At 48.6% G+C, this 16,836-nt stretch overlaps 1 protein-coding gene across 1 annotated transcript; it reads right to left on the bottom strand.

The window, feature by feature from the left end:
* Nucleotides 1–2,773: 2,773 nt before the first annotated feature.
* Nucleotides 2,774–13,620, bottom strand: SLC2A2 (solute carrier family 2 member 2). The gene is made up of 11 exons (XM_071566291.1): nt 13,448–13,620; nt 12,708–12,803; nt 11,945–12,201; nt 11,308–11,432; nt 10,444–10,559; nt 9,745–9,907; nt 9,157–9,344; nt 8,032–8,136; nt 5,771–5,872; nt 5,169–5,372; nt 2,774–5,038 (listed from the first exon to the last, which is right to left on the bottom strand). Exons 1-11 carry the CDS (start codon nt 13,478–13,480, stop codon nt 4,847–4,849), a joined length of 1,581 nt encoding a protein of 526 aa, XP_071422392.1. The 5' UTR covers nt 13,481–13,620; the 3' UTR covers nt 2,774–4,846.
* Between the last annotated feature and the right edge of the window lie 3,216 nt (nt 13,621–16,836).

Below are 16,836 nucleotides of genomic sequence, written 5' to 3'. Positions count from 1 at the left end.
GTTCACACTTGGCTTCTGGGTTCACATTGAGCAGGAGGACGTGGGAGACGCTGGGGATCGGTGGTTCCCCCTCCACAGGACAGGACCATGCTCAGCTGGGCCTCCGAGCTCCTCCGTACAGTGTCTCTGTGTGGCAGGAACTGGGTCAAGGAGCCTCTGCAGTGACTTTGCCATGGGCACTCACCCTGCTCCGGGCACTGCCCTATTCCTGCTGTTCACCGTCAGGTTCCTGTGCTGGGCCTCTGTCCAGGTTACCCAGGGCACACGCTGGGGATCCAAGGCAGGCAGTGACAGTGCAGGGACACTGAGCCAGCAGGAACTGCTGTAACTCCCCCACTGGGAAGAAGGAAAGCACAAAGTAACTCCAGCTGTTCCCGCTCCTGGCGTTGCAGCGCTGCTCCTGCAGGGATATCTCACTCACCACCTGGAGGGCCCTGATGCTTTTCACAGTCACAGAGCTGCTCCCTCTCCCAAACTGAATACAGGGATGCGAAAACACCAGGCACTACCCAAGTCTCAAGAGCAGTCCCGTGGTGTAAAGGAGAGCACTCTGGACTCTGAATCCCAAGGAGCTGAGTTCAAGTCTCAATGGGACCGTCCCCCGGCAGTTCAATGTCTTCCTGCCATCCCATCCTGTCAGATCTTGGATGCTCAGGAGGGTCAGCCCCAGTTAGTACTGGGTGCTGTGACAATCCCGAGGACTTCCCTGTCACTGTCCCAAGCTCACTTGGCCATGGCAAATGGACCCTTAGGAATTAAATGGTGGGACCAGTTCTGCACATGCTGAGCCTCACCTAAAACATCCGCTGCACGGGCTGGAAGGGCTCGCCCGCGTGGGGAGGGCCCTTCCCAAATCTTTGTTCACAAAGTCTGGCCATACATACCCAAGTCTTAGGTCTGCAGTTGTATCTACAGCCTGTAAAATTTAAGAACTGCTGATCTACTGCCAGGATTTATTTGCCCTCTGCTGTGGAGGAGATTCCTTCCTTTTCAGCGCAGCTACTTAGGCTGTGCCTCTGGGTAAAATTTGCCAGTGTTGCTTCAGGATTTAGTGAAACACCTGAGCACACTCAGCCACCTTAAATTAAATCTCATGCTTACACATTCTGCTGGATCCAAACCTGATGTCCTGCCTTGAAATTCCTCAGGTCCCATAGATTTCAGTGAAAGATAAGGATGTTGAACACCTTGGAAAATCCATTGTACCTCAAAGGCTTGGTCCCTGCATACACAGCACTTGAATTAACTTCATCACTGTCAGCTGTTTGACTCTGGAGGTGGAGGGTAGTGCTTTTCACTGATGAAAAACAAGTTGAAGTGAGGCAGAAAAATCTGTGATAAATTAGTGTGGAGAGTGTTAATGGGGCCAAATGTCCTGAGTTTATTGAATTAGGGAAGTCAAACTAATTTTAAAATTAAGCCTAGAGAGTGGGAGACCAGATATCGTTGGCACAACAGGAAAGTCTTAATGGCTGTCGTCTCAGCACATTAGGAAAACACAGTCAAAGCTCTTGCTGACAGGATGCTTTCTCAGGGATTATTAATTATATTGCTTTATTAGCCAGGCATGGTATGAGAACATATTTCACACGTTAACTAAAATGCAACAACCATTTAGCTAATAAGTCTTTTAAATTTTCTTAATGATTAGCAACTTAGTAAAACTGTGAGAGATAAAAATAATGATTCAACAAGCTGTATCTCAGGAACAAGTTTTAACTGGAACTTGCATGTAGCAAGGACAGATAAAGTGTACAGTTCCAATTACTGGCCTGATGGGACAAGACAAAAGTAAACATAATGGCAGATTTAACCGACTTGAATGACCCCTTCCTGCGTTGTCATATGGTAAAAGTGCTCTTGTGATCGTTCAGCCCAGCTTGATCCTTCCCCCACAGCCATGGGGAGGAGAGAGGGTCAGCACTGCCAGGCTCTGCTCATCCTGTCCCAGGCTGGAAGGGCAGGACTCCCTTCCCTTGCACACAGCAGCTGCTGCAAGGAAGCACAACCTGAAACTCCATTTTCCTTAAATGCCTCTGAACCCCCAGGCAGATCTTCCTTGAAGTTCAGGGATATAGCTATGGGTAATGTTAATGTTGTGGGGCTTTGTTAAACCTGTGCTGCACTACAGGAATTGGATCAGGCTTTCTGTTTTCATTCACCAGTGACACAGGAAAACAAGGACTGGGCTGCTCAGTGTTGCTCAATAAATGGCTCCTCAATGCTGAGTTACTGGCAAGCACTGATGCCTCTCAGGCATTAGGACCCAGATTAGCAGAAGTTTAGTGAAATAGTTTTGGACCACCTGTATGATGACTGCAAACCCAGCTTGGATGAGTCCTACCTCAGAGTAGCAGCAAATCTGCTTTGTTCCCCACCTCTTCCCAAATACTCCTCCTGCCAGTCAAGGTTAGAGAAGGTCCAGCATCAAGTTTTAAGCTGCACCAGCGCCACGAAGCAGAGCTGCTTCACGGCGGGGTGAGATGGGCATTTGGGACAGCTGAGGCCAGACACCAGCCCACATCCAGTGAGGATTCATCCTGACACAGACCCAGCTCCCACTGGCTCCAGGGCTGCCTCCAACCCCACAGTCTCATCTCTGGACCATCTGTTTAAAGGGGTTTAGCTGAGGGCTTGCACAGAATTTGCCGCCCATGGAGCAAATGTGTCCTGCCAGGAAAATAGGTCCTGTCTGATGCTGGATGTGTCAGGACATATGTCTGAGATATACAGAGGGAAAAAATCTACAGCTCAAGACAACACACGATGTAGATGTTGTTCATTGTCACTTTTATCTCACAGACAGATAACATTGCTGAAAGCAAGAAATCATCTCCTTTCCCCCCACCTTTTTCTACATTCAGCCAATCCATTGTAATATTTAACTAACTGCAGTAAACACTGTGGAGAGTTTCTGAGGCTGCCATGGCAGCTGGTCTCACCTGAGGGGCCCTGTTTGCAGCACACAGACAGAGGGTCCGACCCAGATCTGTGCCCCAGCTCTGCTGCTCTCTTCTCCACCCCAGCCTGGGCACTGGTTCCCAGATCCCTGCATGCCCTGTGTCAGACCTGGATCCCCCACTGCTGTAGCACATGACAGCATTGACCCAGTTTTCCTCTAGTTAAATCCCAGCAGTCACTCCGGGAAAGCCTTTGGTGCAATCTTACTGCTTCAGTGCACACACTGGGGCCAGACACTTCTCCCAGAGGACCTCATGGCTGCACTTCCAGTCACTTGGAAGGGACCAGAATTTGCTTTGGGGTCTTAATACCAAGACAGTAAAGTCTACAAAGGAAAAATGTTCAGGCACATGGAAAGGAGCATGAACTTTCCCTAAAACCAAACCCATAGTAGCAGCATGATCCTCTTTGGCCCATTTTCTCCTGTGCTTTTCATTAGGCTTGATCTTCTGTTAAACTTTGGCCACTGCTTCACCAGCAGTTGCAGGGAGCTCACAGCGACCAAGGAATGCTGGTGTTTCATCTCTGAATAAATAATGGATTTCTACCCTGAGAAAGTTGCTAGAAAGTAACTTGGTATCACAACAAAGAACATGCAAATCTTAAAAGTCAAGCAAACAGAGAGCAGGCTTTTACAGTAGTTCCATCATGTTCCCCCCAAAAAGGAAGAAAAATCTGTGGCGTTTGATTCTGTCACATAAAAATGTCTCATAAAGAAGCAAAAGGAACACAAACAAGACTATGGAAACAGCATGACCTCCTGCTTGCACTTCTTGGCTGCAGCACATCCAGCCAGCAAAATCCTAAGTGGTGCAAAGCAGGGGTCAGATCAGTTAACTGTACCTTCCAGTTAACCCTCCAATACCCATTTGCCCTGTAGGTCATCATTAATTGTGACAGTTTGGGCAGCCCAAGCCCTTGACTCAGGCTGGAGCCTGTGTGTCTGAGCACTGTACAAAAGGAAGGGAAGGCAGGCGCAGAGGATGAGGAAGGAGGTGACCTGGCAGTGGTCACACCATGGGAGGGAGGAATGGCAGCAGGACTTGAATCTCCTCACCCCCAGGTCAGGAGTGCCCAAGGCCTTTGTATGGTCAGTGTTGTGCTGTGCCTTGTGCTGCAGCAGGGAGAAGGGAAGGAGGAGAGGCTTCCCAGGAGCAAAGAGTGGGCTAAATAGTCTGGCTGAAACATAAGGAAAAAAATGCCCATCAGCCCAGCCACAGTTTCTAAGATTCTCCTAAAAATGTTGTGATTGGCAATCCTTATGAGATTAGACAGCATTTCCATAATGCACACACAGCAAAGCTAGTGAAGTGCATCCCAACCAGTTCAGGTGGGATCCACCTTCTTCCTCTGCACAGGCAAGAGTAAGGGGGAGTTTGCTCTACCTGTTTTCCTTAGCACCTCAGGCAACCCGCGCTGTGTGCTGGTGACACGACTGCACTAGCAGTTGGCTTCTCAAGGCACCAGGTCACTCAGGAGGAGGAAGCAGCAAGCATGGCACAAAAAGGTGAAATCATGAGGCTTCAGCATCAGCTGACACCTCTTTCCTTCACTGCAGCTGAGTGATGTCCCTCCCTGGCCATGTGGTAAAATCATTGTCCTGTGAGGTTCTTCCAGCACGACATGGATACACACAGGTAACATACTCTTCCCATCCTTTCCCTGACTCTTCCTGCAGTACAGTTGTACCAAGCGTCTCAAACTGGAATGCCAGGTTAGCATGTGGGAGGTGTGAACCATAACAGCCAGAAGGAATCCAATGGATCAGTCCTTCTGGTCTGCCAGCTGTGAGGTTTTTGTGAAATGAGACTTTTACCCAACGTTCTTCCCATGGCACCTGAAAGAGGTCCATGCCCAGTCCCTCCCTTCTGGGTGCATGGGATGGCTATGCCTCCTCGCTGGCTCGCAGGTCTTGCAGCTCAGTCATGGTTTTGGCTGCGAGCTTCTTACGGCGGAACACAGCTGCGATCTCCTCAAAGGACTTGCCCTTTGTCTCCGGTACTTTGAAGTATGCAAACAGAAAGAAGAGCAGGAGCAGGGCTGCGAAGATGGCAAACACGTACGGCCCACACAGATCCTGTAGTGGGGGAAGTGGGAACAGAGGACACCACCATCAGCACTGCAGGGATGGCTTCCCATTACTACCCCAGGCAGCCAGCAGTGGGTCTTGCCAGTCATCTGTTTGTATGGTTTGAGGGATTTCTTACCGCTATGTACTGGAAACACATTCCCACGATGAAGTTGCAGGCCCAGTTGCAGAAGCCGGCGACGGCGATGGCGGCGGGACGTGGGCCTTGGCTGAACAGTTCAGCCACGATAAACCAGGGGATGGGCCCAGGCCCGACTTCAAAGAAGATGACGAAGAGAAAGATTGCGACCATACTGACATAGCTCATCCAGGGAAACTGGCTCTGCAAAGAGGTTGGTGTTATAGTCCCAACACAATTCTTATTAATTATCACTAATTACTTCAATTAAGCTTCTTTTTCAGAAATTTCTTTCCTTTCAGACAAGTGGGGACTGGACATGAATAATTAAGACTCTTAACTCTTGTGCCAGGTAATGGCTGGGCATGTGATGCCAGTGTTGCTGCTTGCAGGAGTTCACAGCCATCAGTTCAGCTGTCCCTTTGAGCCCTCTCCTTGTCTCCAGCATGGCCAGGACAACAGAGAATGGTGTTCAGTAAAGGAGGTCACCCCTTATTTGTTTTTTTATCTTGACAGGGGCTTGCACCCATGGTTTGGACTGACTTTGATGGTGTCTTCTCTTGTTTGCAAACAAGGGAGAAAAAATGGAGAGAAATCCTTACCAGGAGCACAAGTCCAACTGTCATGGCCACAGCACTCACTAACATGCCCATCAAACCAGCCAGGAACAGGGACCGCCTGCCTGCCTTCTCCACCAGAAGGACCTGTAGAAACACATGCAGGAGCTCAGTCTCCAGCACTGCTGCTTTGAGGATCAGGTCCATCAGCAATAATCAGGTTGTTACCACTGCCACATTGCCCTCCTGCTCCTTTAACTCTCATGGTAGGGATTTATATGCTGTTTTCCAAGTGTCAGAAACTCTGCCAGTGGCTCTGGGGGAGCCAGACTGAGCAGTCACCTTGCCAAGGGCAAGGCAAAGCCACATACACTGAGAGCTCATGAGTTTCCCAGCTCTCAGGACTTCCCACTGCTCCTACATATGTATTGCTGACTGTGGACTTTTCCTCTCTTTTTTTGTTTTTCCCAAAAATTAAAAACTTAGTAGCTCTGCATTAGTTTGAAATCAGCCTTCAAAATGTAGTATGATTCAGGTCACAATATGGGCCATTGCACCTTGCCTGTTCAGGGCAGGGACAGTTGTGTGGCAGCAAGAGTCAGAATTTTTCCTCCACTTTCTCTCAGACTCCTTTTGCTTCTCTGGTATCCACAAGTCTTAGTTTTCTCCTTCTCAACTCCTCTTGGTGGACTCCAGTCATCTTACTCAGCTTTTGACAGATATCTAAGTCTGTACCAGACACCCCACCCAGCGGGGAGGTGTAGGTACCTCCAGAGGACAGTGCAGCTGGCCTGGCCTGTCTGTGCATGATCCTCTGAGGCTGCCTTCTCCTTCCCCTCTGCTCTGAAGGACACCTCTGGCCAGCAGCTCAACCTTTCCTGCCATTACAGCTGTGATTTATGCTTCCAAGAGACTGTCTCTTTTGCTGGAAGTGTTCATCTTGCTGACTCCTGAAGTTGTAGAGGATGAGCCTCTGTGTTCCCTTCTCCCCCTGCCAAGGTCCACCTGTCTGTCAGCACTTCTCCCTTTTGATCAGGGTCTGTCATTTATTGACAAAGGCAGGTAATTTTTAAGTTCTCATGGCCAGAAGAAGCAAAGAGCAAATGCCCCAGGCTGCAACTCCCAGAGCCTCAGAGTGGGGATTGAACTGCAGGAGACCCTTGATGCTGGAGAAAGACTTCTTCCAGCTGCACACCTCTGAGCCTTATTTCACAATAAAGATCACATTTTCTCCTCACTATGGGGCCTGTGGTGGATTTCCTCTAAAGTAGGTTCACCCCAAAACCTCCTATCTCATACATGCTGGAGTAAGAATGGTTTAGTTTGGAAAGAACCTTAAAGATCATCTCATTCCAACTCCTGTGCCATGGGCAGGGACACCTTCCACTAGACCAGATTTGTCTAAGTCCTGTCCAGCCTGGCCTTGAATCCTTCTGGGATGGGGCATCCACAGTTTCTCTGGGCAACCTGTACCAGTTTCTCACCACCCTCACAGTCTATTTCTTCCTAATATCTAAACTAAACTTGCCTGCTGTCACTTTAAAACCATTCCCCCTTGTTCTAAATCTCTTGGAGTTGTGTATTTCTACCTTGCAGCCAGTCCTGTATTGTTGGGGATAAAAGTCATTTACTCCTTAAATCTCTCTCAAGAGATGTGAGGGAAATGAGCTTGACATTTCCTGATCTTATATTAATGGCCACATTAAAAAACTAATTGCCTGCTGATAGGAATTGTGTTAATCCTCTCAGGAGAGAGAAAAACAAAAGGAAAGTCTGTGAAAACAGAACCATCCTTTTATTGCTGCAGAGCACTGCATAGATAGGATGAGGATAGGTGCTGGATTACTTTTATTACTGTGGAATAGCCTTTGGATATCCCTTGTGCAGGTGCTATGTACATACACAAAACAGTTTGAAAGATAACAGGTGAAGAAGACTGTGAGCTGTTGCTTCCCCATCACAGTCCCCAGCCCCTGCCTGCACCCTGGAGGAAATAGGCCCTGTAGAATTGCAGTCTCAAAGGCAACTTTCATTTCTGGGGGAAATGCTGAGTTACCAGAGCTTCTCTGAATGCAGTTTCCTCCCATGAGGCATTTAGCAGTGCTGACTGATAGCAACAGGCTCTGTGTCAAGGCTTGAATTTTCAAATGAAATTTGCCCAGGGAATGATTTTTCCCTGTAAGGTATTCAAGGTCAGCCCTGAAAAACTGCAAATCCCAGTCCCAGCTCCAGGACAAAATCATGTTTCAAAACCACATTGTAGCTTACGTGTCTTTGTAGTCTGGGTGACAGAAGTATTTACTTACAGAGATAACAGTGAAGACTGTGTTCACCACTCCAACACCGATGGTTGCGTAAACTGGTTGGTCAACTCCGGCTCTCTCAAAAATGTTTGTAGAATAGTAAAAGATCTATCAAAACACATCAGAATGAAGGATTAGGCAACGGGGCTGGTGAAACTTTTTGTTCTCTTGAGGAAAGAGTTGCACTTGCTTTGCTGAGATGTGAAGTAATTTAATTACGAATAGTTTTTCAACTTTTAATGGCTTGTTATAATAATTAAAGCTGAAAATTTCAAAGGAGCCTGAGGGAGTTAAAAATTCTGTTGAAGTTCCCCTCCTGAGCTATTGCATTTGCACATTAAAACTGTTTTTTTCTGTGTAGTCCATGTTTAATCTTGAAATCCAGATCACCAGCACCAAGCACGGAAGGCAAATATCTTAATATGACTGAGTTTTACATGAATTTTAAAATATTCTCCCCGAGTTGGAATGACTCCCATTTCTTCCCTCCCTCCAAAAATAAGGTGATTCTTTTCTGGTGAAAGTTGAGGGCAGTAGGTAAATGGGTGTCTGACCCCTAGCTGGGCTCTGTGACATCTTTATCCCAGTTCAGCCCCACCAGGCTGGGCACTCCTGCATAGCACTCCACCTTGGGATGCAGGAACGCTCCCAGAGTTTTGAAAGCTGTTGGAACAGAGGCCTCAGGTTTCACCAGACTTTCAAAAATATGATTTTTATCAGATTCTGGGTGTCAGATGGTGATTTCTGATGTGCCCAAGAGGTGACACAAAAACTATTTAGCTACAAAAAGCTAGAAAATGATTCTGCAGTTCCTGGAGTGAGTATATAGTCATTAAAGACAGCAAACTGCTGTTGAACTTGGGTAGGCAGAGGGTCATGGGAGAGCTCAGCGTGGGCCCACTGTGCCAGCTGGTTTTATGCTGAACTCTCTCACACTCTTCTCCCCTTCTGCCCTCCCACAGCCACCTTGGCACTGAGATCCACCATCAGTACCAATGGTGGTGGCCCAGGAGCCCATTGCAGCCACAGGAAGGCCACCTTTCACTCCTGCACAGCTCGGATGGAGCCACAGCTGCCTTTTTGTGCTCAGCATGGATTTCTTTAGACAAGCATTTCAGGGAGACTCACTGCGTTGATTCCTGAGAACTGCTGGGATATTTGCACCATCAGTGCCACGATGACAGCCTGCTTGTACTTGGAAGAGGTGAAAAGCTGTCTTATGGAGACTTTCTTTTCACTAGCAGCCTCTTGCTTTTCCTTCTCCATCTCTGCAATCTCTTTCATTGGGTCACAGTTTCCTCTGAGCCTTTTCAAATCTTATGGAAAAAAAAAAGATTGACATTTTATCTTCAGATAAGGCACAGAGTTATGGAGAAGACTCTTTCTAGCTAAAACTCAGGATAGGCCAACCACATGGACAGTCACACACTCTTGCTCTAAGGATCCCTGTGGCACATCAAGGATCTAAGATGTGTCTGCTTGGCCAGGGGCAGCAGCACATCAGTTCTGCAACAGCCCTGAGACAGCACGCTCAAGCCTTATCTCTCAGCAGTGCTGCTTAGACCCATGCAAACATCTCTATAGTTTTTGGTCCAGATCTAATTTGTTCCTCAGCAGCTCAGAGCATGGAATGTGAGTCCTCAGCCAGGCTCTTTTCTGTGTTTAATACTACGTACAGTATAAAACCAACTCTAGACAGCCCAGAATGTGGCTTACTTTTTTTAGCTTCCTCCACCTTCCCCAGTTTGATGTAAAGGTATCGGGGGCTCTCGGGGCACAGCAAGAGCAGGAAGAACTGCAGGAGAGCAGCCACGCCAGACAGACCAAGGAGTAGGGGCCACATCTCATCATTGCCCAGGAGAAAGTCTAGTCCAAGGACCTGGAATAGTCAAGGCAGGTTTGAACGGATTATTCTGCACCCGAAGAAAAGAAAGCAAATGACCACTATGGTGTTTTGAAGTGACAAGTTGGAAAAAAACCTAGAAGGAAATATCAGTTCTTTTTCTGGATGTGCTTGTTCTCAGTACATTTATGTGCCCACCTGTTGCATAGCTTGAATTCCTGCCATGGCTGGGAAAAACTGACTGGGACTTTGAACTCCCTGCTTCTCTCATGAAGCCATTTTGGAGAATCTGATTGTCAGAGGTCTCATGGTCAGGATCCGGCCTGACACTGATGAGATGCTGAAAACATTTCTTCAGGGAGAAGAGGATTTTTTTTTGCAGCATTTATTTCCTGAAAAGTCATCTTTGTTAAGACACCTCTGACTCAAGGCAAGAATTTAAGCCCATTAGAGCAGATTGCTTTGCACACTCCTTCTGTGTTGGGGTGGAATGGTGAGTGACTCCACAGTGTATCATTGGGGTCTCCCTAATCTCTGAACCACCCTCTAGATGTGTGTGCTTTCCTTCTTACCTGGCTGATGAGGATCCCTGTGACGATGGCGAGCTGGTGCAGTGTGCCCAGCGCTCCTCGAAGGGCCGTGGGAGAGACCTCACTGACATACATGGGCACGAGTCCGGAGGAGAGCCCTGCATGGAGCACACAGGGATGTCAGCTCCTCTACACCACAGCTCAGGAACCAGCAGAAACCACTTCCCAAATGGGAAAGGATGATGGAGCCTGTGTGCTGCATGCCACACCCCACCAAACCCCTCATGCCTGGATGAGAACCACCTGCACCTTGGAAAGGTCCTGGGATATCTGGGGATTCAGAGCCCCAAGCTGGAAAGCCTTTATACTTGAACGCAGAGCAGAGATCGTCCACTGGGAGGAGTTATCACAGGGCCAAGAGCTTTCTTAAAACTTGTCTTGAAACCTCAGAGTGGAGCATTGTGTTTTCAGACCAGTGAGAGTGATAACGAGCTGTTATTTCTGAGCTAACTCTAATGTAATTCCATATTATTTGCTGACTGTCTTATCCTCTCCATGTGCAGTGTTCCTGTGCTCTCTGCCAGACAGCACTGCTGTCTGGGGAACCTGTTAACCAGCCTGGCTAATGATGTGCTGTTACAGCAGCCACCAGCAAGGTCCAGCCTTGAGATACAGAGGGACTTGTTCCATTCTAGCATATGGAAAATAAATTAATTTCATGATAGAGCCAACCCAAATACTTCTGGGAAAGACCCTAGATCAAGAAGGACAGGCAGAGGAAGAAGTAGGAAACTCCCACCTTTGAAACTCCTTCTGAACTAATAAAAGATTTAAAAATATAAGAAATTCTGAACTGCAGCCCTGGAGTGAGCACCCAGCACCCTGCTTGACCCAGCCTGGACTCACCGCAGTACAAACCCGTGACTGCTCTCCCAGCGATGACAAGGATGTGAGATGGCCCAAATTTTGCCAGCCCCATGAGGAGGTTCCCAGCAATGGAGAGGATGTTCACCACCAGCATGGCTTTCACCCTGCAAGGCAGCAGCACCACAGCTCCTTCTGGCACCTCACTAGGCCAGAGCAGCCCTTGTGACATGCAAGTGGAGCTATTAAGTGACATAATCAGCAGTACAGAGAGAAAAATAATGATTGCAGGCACTGCAAAATATAGGGCGCAGGTGCAATCAGAGTAGTTAAAATTATGTCATAAATTATATTTTACATCCTGTGCAAACACTGTTCAGATGCCCTCCTCTCCCATTTGCCGTGTAAAGAAAAGGGGGAATTCAGAAATTAATCAAGACTGCTCATCAGCTGCTGTCTGAAGTGCTAAAGTTGCAATAAAACACCTGATTTATAATTGAGGGTTTTAATAAGCCTGACCTCTGTGATAGTTGGAAGAGTATTTTGGAAGTTGGAGGCATTTTTTATTCCTAAATTGGGGAAATAACAGAAATTGTATTTCTACAGAGAGGAAATGGGAAAAATCAAAGAGAAAGTTTCAGGCTGTGGCACAGAGTCACAGCAGACATGGAGTTCCCACCTGCCAAGCCGGTCCCCGATCCAGCCCACAGTGAAGGAGGAGACCATGCCACCGATGGCAAACACGGAGACAGAGAGGGACCAGTACATGGTGATGATGTGTGGGGAGCTGGCCAGGTCCTCACTGGTGTCAGCCAAGGGTGTGAGTGTGCCCTCAGTGCCAGCCTGGAGGTCTGTGCCATCCTCCCCAGAGGTGTTGGTGGTGTGTCCATCCAGGGGGATGACACCCAGCACGCGCCCATAGTGCGCTTCTATCACCTGTGACAGGCAAAGAGGGAAAACGCTGTCAGTTTAGATCTATAACCACCCCAGCCCTCTGGTTTGTTTTTTTTCTGCTGCAGGAAAATATTTTCATTGCAGGGTCTGCAGAGGTGAAATCTTGGGGTCCCCCCCAGCTCCCCAACACCCAGAGCCCAGTGGGAAGGAGCTGCAAGGAAGGCATAGAGCATCCCCCCTCCCTGGGCAGGGGTGAGCGTTGTGTCTGGGTTCAGCACCGGCAGAGGTGCCATCTCTCAGCCTGGGCACAGGCACTGTGTTGCAGTGGGGTTGGGTCCATGACTGCAGAGTTCCGCTCCTTTCCCTGGGGAAGTGGCAGCGGGGGGTCCTGGCCGTGTTCTCACCCTGCTGCTGCCTTTGTGCTGTGAGAGAAAGTGCCTCAGGAAGGTGCAGGGTTCTCCTGGGGGCCTCTGCAATGGATAGACAGGACCTGCCTGCCCTGAAGTCCTTGTCCCTTGTCTGTGAATGGCTTGGGGGGATTGACTTACCTTCTGGGGGGCATTAATGACACCCAGGCTGTAGCCATACTGGAAGAAGCCCAACACTGCAGTGAAGACGGAGAGAACCAACGTTCCCGTGAGGTGCTGGGAGAAAGAAGCAGAGAACAGCCTCACTCTTCTGTCCTAACCCTGCCCAAACCTGTGGGGACTGCACCCATTCCCTGTTCCAAGGTACCCTAATGCCCAGTTGGCTGTGACAGTGGCATCCAGGACTGCTGCTGCAGCAGCACAGGTGGTTTGGCTGGCTCCAAAGGAGAAGGAAAACCCCTGGGGATGCACAAAAACAAGGCCCCTGGGGCAGAGCGGCATTGTCCCACAACAAGCAATCCAGCTTTTCCTGCTACACTGCCCATCCTGGCCCTGGAGCTCACAGGAGCCAGAGCTCTGCGGAGTACAACAGCACAACAGTAAAATTCCCTGCCCCATCCCCACCCCTGGAACACAACAGCTGGGAAAAACCCCCACCAAAATGGTGGTTTTCAGCAGTGCTCTTTCAAGCATTGTTTCCTTCCCTCACAATTAAAGTTATCCAATGAGCCAACAGAGTTCTTAAAAATAAAAAATAACTCCTTGGCCCCATTTGCCCCTGTGCTCAGTGTGCAGACATCAGAGAGCAATTAATTAAGGGAGGGAAATTTTTTTGTTCGATTTTGGTCTTGGCACAGAATTGGTCAATGCTGAGCTCCTGCAGAAATCCTAGTGCAAAAACACCAGTGAGACATTGTTACCTTCTCCGTGTGCATTTTGCTTTTCTCTTCCATCCCGCAGCTCCTCCACTGTCCTCCCAGGAATGGTCACTGTCCTGGGCTGTGGAGCGAGCAAGGTGAGGATTTGGGCAGGGAAGGAGGGACAGCCAGGCTGGGATGGAGGCAGGAAAACTGGCTGATGCTCCGAGAGATGGGACTATATCAGCTCTGGAGTTAATAAGAAACCCAAGCCTTCCATGCGTTATTTGGACACTGCTCAGCTCAGAGCAGGCACCACCAATCCCCGTGTCTGGGGACATGCACAAAATGACAGGAGATCCACAAAGGCATAGAGTAGACCTGGGAAATTCAAATGATTCAGCTGCAGGGCTGGTTTGGGGCTGTCCCTCGGGAATGTGACATGGCAGGGACTTGGGAACACGCTACAGCCTGTTTTGAGATGCTCAACACCTTCCTCGGCTTCCGTGCTGGGTGTTCATGTCACATCACAAACCTCCTTCTGAATTAGGGAGAAGAAACCTCTCCAGCATATGTAGCAAAGCAGATAGAAAATGACTAAGTGTTTTATTTAGATAGCATTTAGCACCTGCTTTAAAATATATTTATGTGTATATATCACATACCAGCCAAACATATATAAACACAGATGTATAAAGGCCTCTCTGTGTATCCATACATAGACACCTGTATGCACAGAGCCCTCTGAGCACCCAGCTGTAGTGCCAGTACACACCTGTACGTGCATCCTGAGTAGTCAGAGGAAGCATCTGTACGGGTATATGGAGAGACACTATAGCAAAATTACTCAAAATATTACAATAACAGAGGTTTTAATTAAAAACAGCCCACAACGTGAACACTGAGCCTTTCAGCATCACCATCTGATCTCTGCACTGTCAAACACCACTGATTCTGTGAACTATGGCCAATGCTGCAAATACAACTGATGCTGCCAAATATCTTTGGCTTGGCTCACTCGCTTTTCATGAACTTTGCACATCTGCACAAGCTGGTCTGAGCTGGTCTTGCTTCAGCTCAGACTTTGCTGTCCTTGACGTGGTCAGCGAGAGGAGCTGCAGGGCTAGGGTGGACGGTGGCATCCGCAGGTAGGGATGTGCCAAAGTCTGAGTCAGACTGGAATGTAATTAATGCTGATTTAAGCCATTACTTCCCAGATCAGCCCCTGATGGGTCCGGCAGCCAAGTTACAGCGACTCATTGGATGATGCTCTCAGCCATCCAGGCTTCACACAGGCACAAAATGTACTTTCTACAGAGCAACAGCAAGAGATAAAAAACAAAGATGAGTGTAAGACCACTAATCTTTGCACTGGGCTCCTGCAGTAAAGTAAAACTTTAACTGGAGGAGAAAAGTTCATTGCATTAAGCAGGTGTTGATTCCAGCCACAACACCTGCATTCCCTCCTGCATTCCCCTCCTGGGCTGGCGTAGCTGTGAGGGGAAGGACCCGAGGCTGAGCTTTAGTTTTCCCCAATATTTGTCCTTCTAGCTGAGATCTTTGGCCATGGTGTTTGCTCGCTGAGTGTGGATACCCAGGCATTTACAAGCACCATTTCTTTGCATTGCAGTTAAATGCCTCCACAATGGGGCCAGCAGGATTTGACAATTAACAGGCTTTTTAACAAACTTGAATCAGAAAACAAATGAGAACACTGACCCAATCCCTGGCCAGGTCCGATGTCTCCCTCCAGGATCCCCATGTACCCCTCCAGGATCTGCATCCCATCGCAGATGCCTGGCCAAGAGAGGGTAATGCTTCCCCCCCTACTCTTCCCAGCCTATTGGAGGGGTGAAAGGCCAGTGACATACTGAGAGAGCAGGGTGGCCCAGGGTGGCCTTTCCACGTCTTTCCTGCTGCTGCATCCAGAGCTGAACCTTCCTGTAATTCCACTTCTCAGGCAGAGGGTGTGGAGCAGCTGGGGTAGCAGCAGTGGGGTGGGGTGGGTAAGCATTGGTCACCTCCCCAGGAGAGGCCTGGTGACTTCCATGGAAACTCTGGATGCCAAAGGCTGGAAGCCCCACAGCCACAGATATCCCTTAACCAGGTCTGCTGGCAAAAGTCATGAAGTTATCCCGGGGTTCTCTCATCCCCCTGGCCCCTCTTACACTCCCTGCTAGGCTGGATGCTGCGAGATGGTGCTACCTCTCCCCTTGAGTCCCTGGCTGGTGCCAGCTGGTCTATGGCACACTCTGCCACAGCCTGGCCCTGGGCAATTCAAGCTCGTATTTAGCTCTCAGTGGCACTCAGACTCCAGCCTTGGTGTTTGTCTGAACTGGGGGCTGGATGTGGATGTACCAATTAGCTCGAGGATTAGCTCGAGGCTGGTCCAGAGGCTCACAAGTGGAAAAGGGCTCTGTGTAAATCTGCCTCCCACAGCAGTCACTTCCCAAAGAGGCTGACTGATAGCTTGAAAAACAGAACTGACATTCCTACAGGATAGGGCACCGGGCCAGGCTCCACCAGATGAATGAGCAGCCCAGCAAACCTCTTGCATATCTGATAGCTGGTTGTGACCACAGTCCTGAGGGTGCAGAGTGGCATAGCACAGCTCAGAGCAACACTGAGCCATCCCACAGCTGGTGAGCATGGTACCGAAGGGCTTAAGTGACAACAGTGCCTGCATTATTACTAATGCTTTACTTAAACAATAAAGTGTAAGAACTGTGTATAATGTTAGTTAGGTGGAATTGCCATGCTTATTGTCTATTCTGTTGTGTGTAGAATTCCTGTTGTTGATAATCTCATGTTCTGTGATAAAAGCAATGGGCTAAAGTTTATGGTTGGGCTTTGCTTTTGAACAACTGAACATGCTTGTCACCTCAGTGGAAGGAATTTTAAGGTTCCAGGACAGTGAGGCCTTTCTCTGTGGCCTGGGTAATTTGCACACCCATTTTACTGCCTCTGGGTCATTCAGAGGCAGCTTTGATGTTAAAAAGGACAAATATGCCATAAGCTGAAACAAAAACAGAAAGAAAAAAAGCAAGATCAAGTCCATAAACCTCTGGCTCTCCAGGTAAGAGCAGACTGATATGGCACATCAGCTGGCACAGAAAGAAGATGATACACGTTCATTTTTTCTCTCTTAAAGCACAGCAGCCAGGGCAGGCACTGGTGCTGAGGCCACCCACAGGATGGTGGCTTCAGGCTGATAAAACACAATTAGGAAAGAGAATTTGGTGCATTTACAGCACTGCTGTAAAGATACCAGAGTGGTGGCCTTGCAACCTCCCAGCAAAAACCAGGTTGCATTGTAACAGGGGAGGTTAAGGAGCCCTTTCCCACCATCTCCCAAAACAAACTGGAAAGAAAACCCAGCAAAGCTTTTCTGCAGCAGGTCACGACACCCCAGATGGGAAGTGGGAAGTGGCAGCTCTGCAGGGAACACAGGG

Source organism: Pithys albifrons, chromosome 11, assembly GCF_047495875.1.
Source record: "Pithys albifrons albifrons isolate INPA30051 chromosome 11, PitAlb_v1, whole genome shotgun sequence".
In the NCBI taxonomy this organism is placed as follows: domain Eukaryota; kingdom Metazoa; phylum Chordata; class Aves; order Passeriformes; family Thamnophilidae; genus Pithys; species Pithys albifrons.
This window is presented reverse-complemented; position numbering and strand designations above follow the sequence as displayed.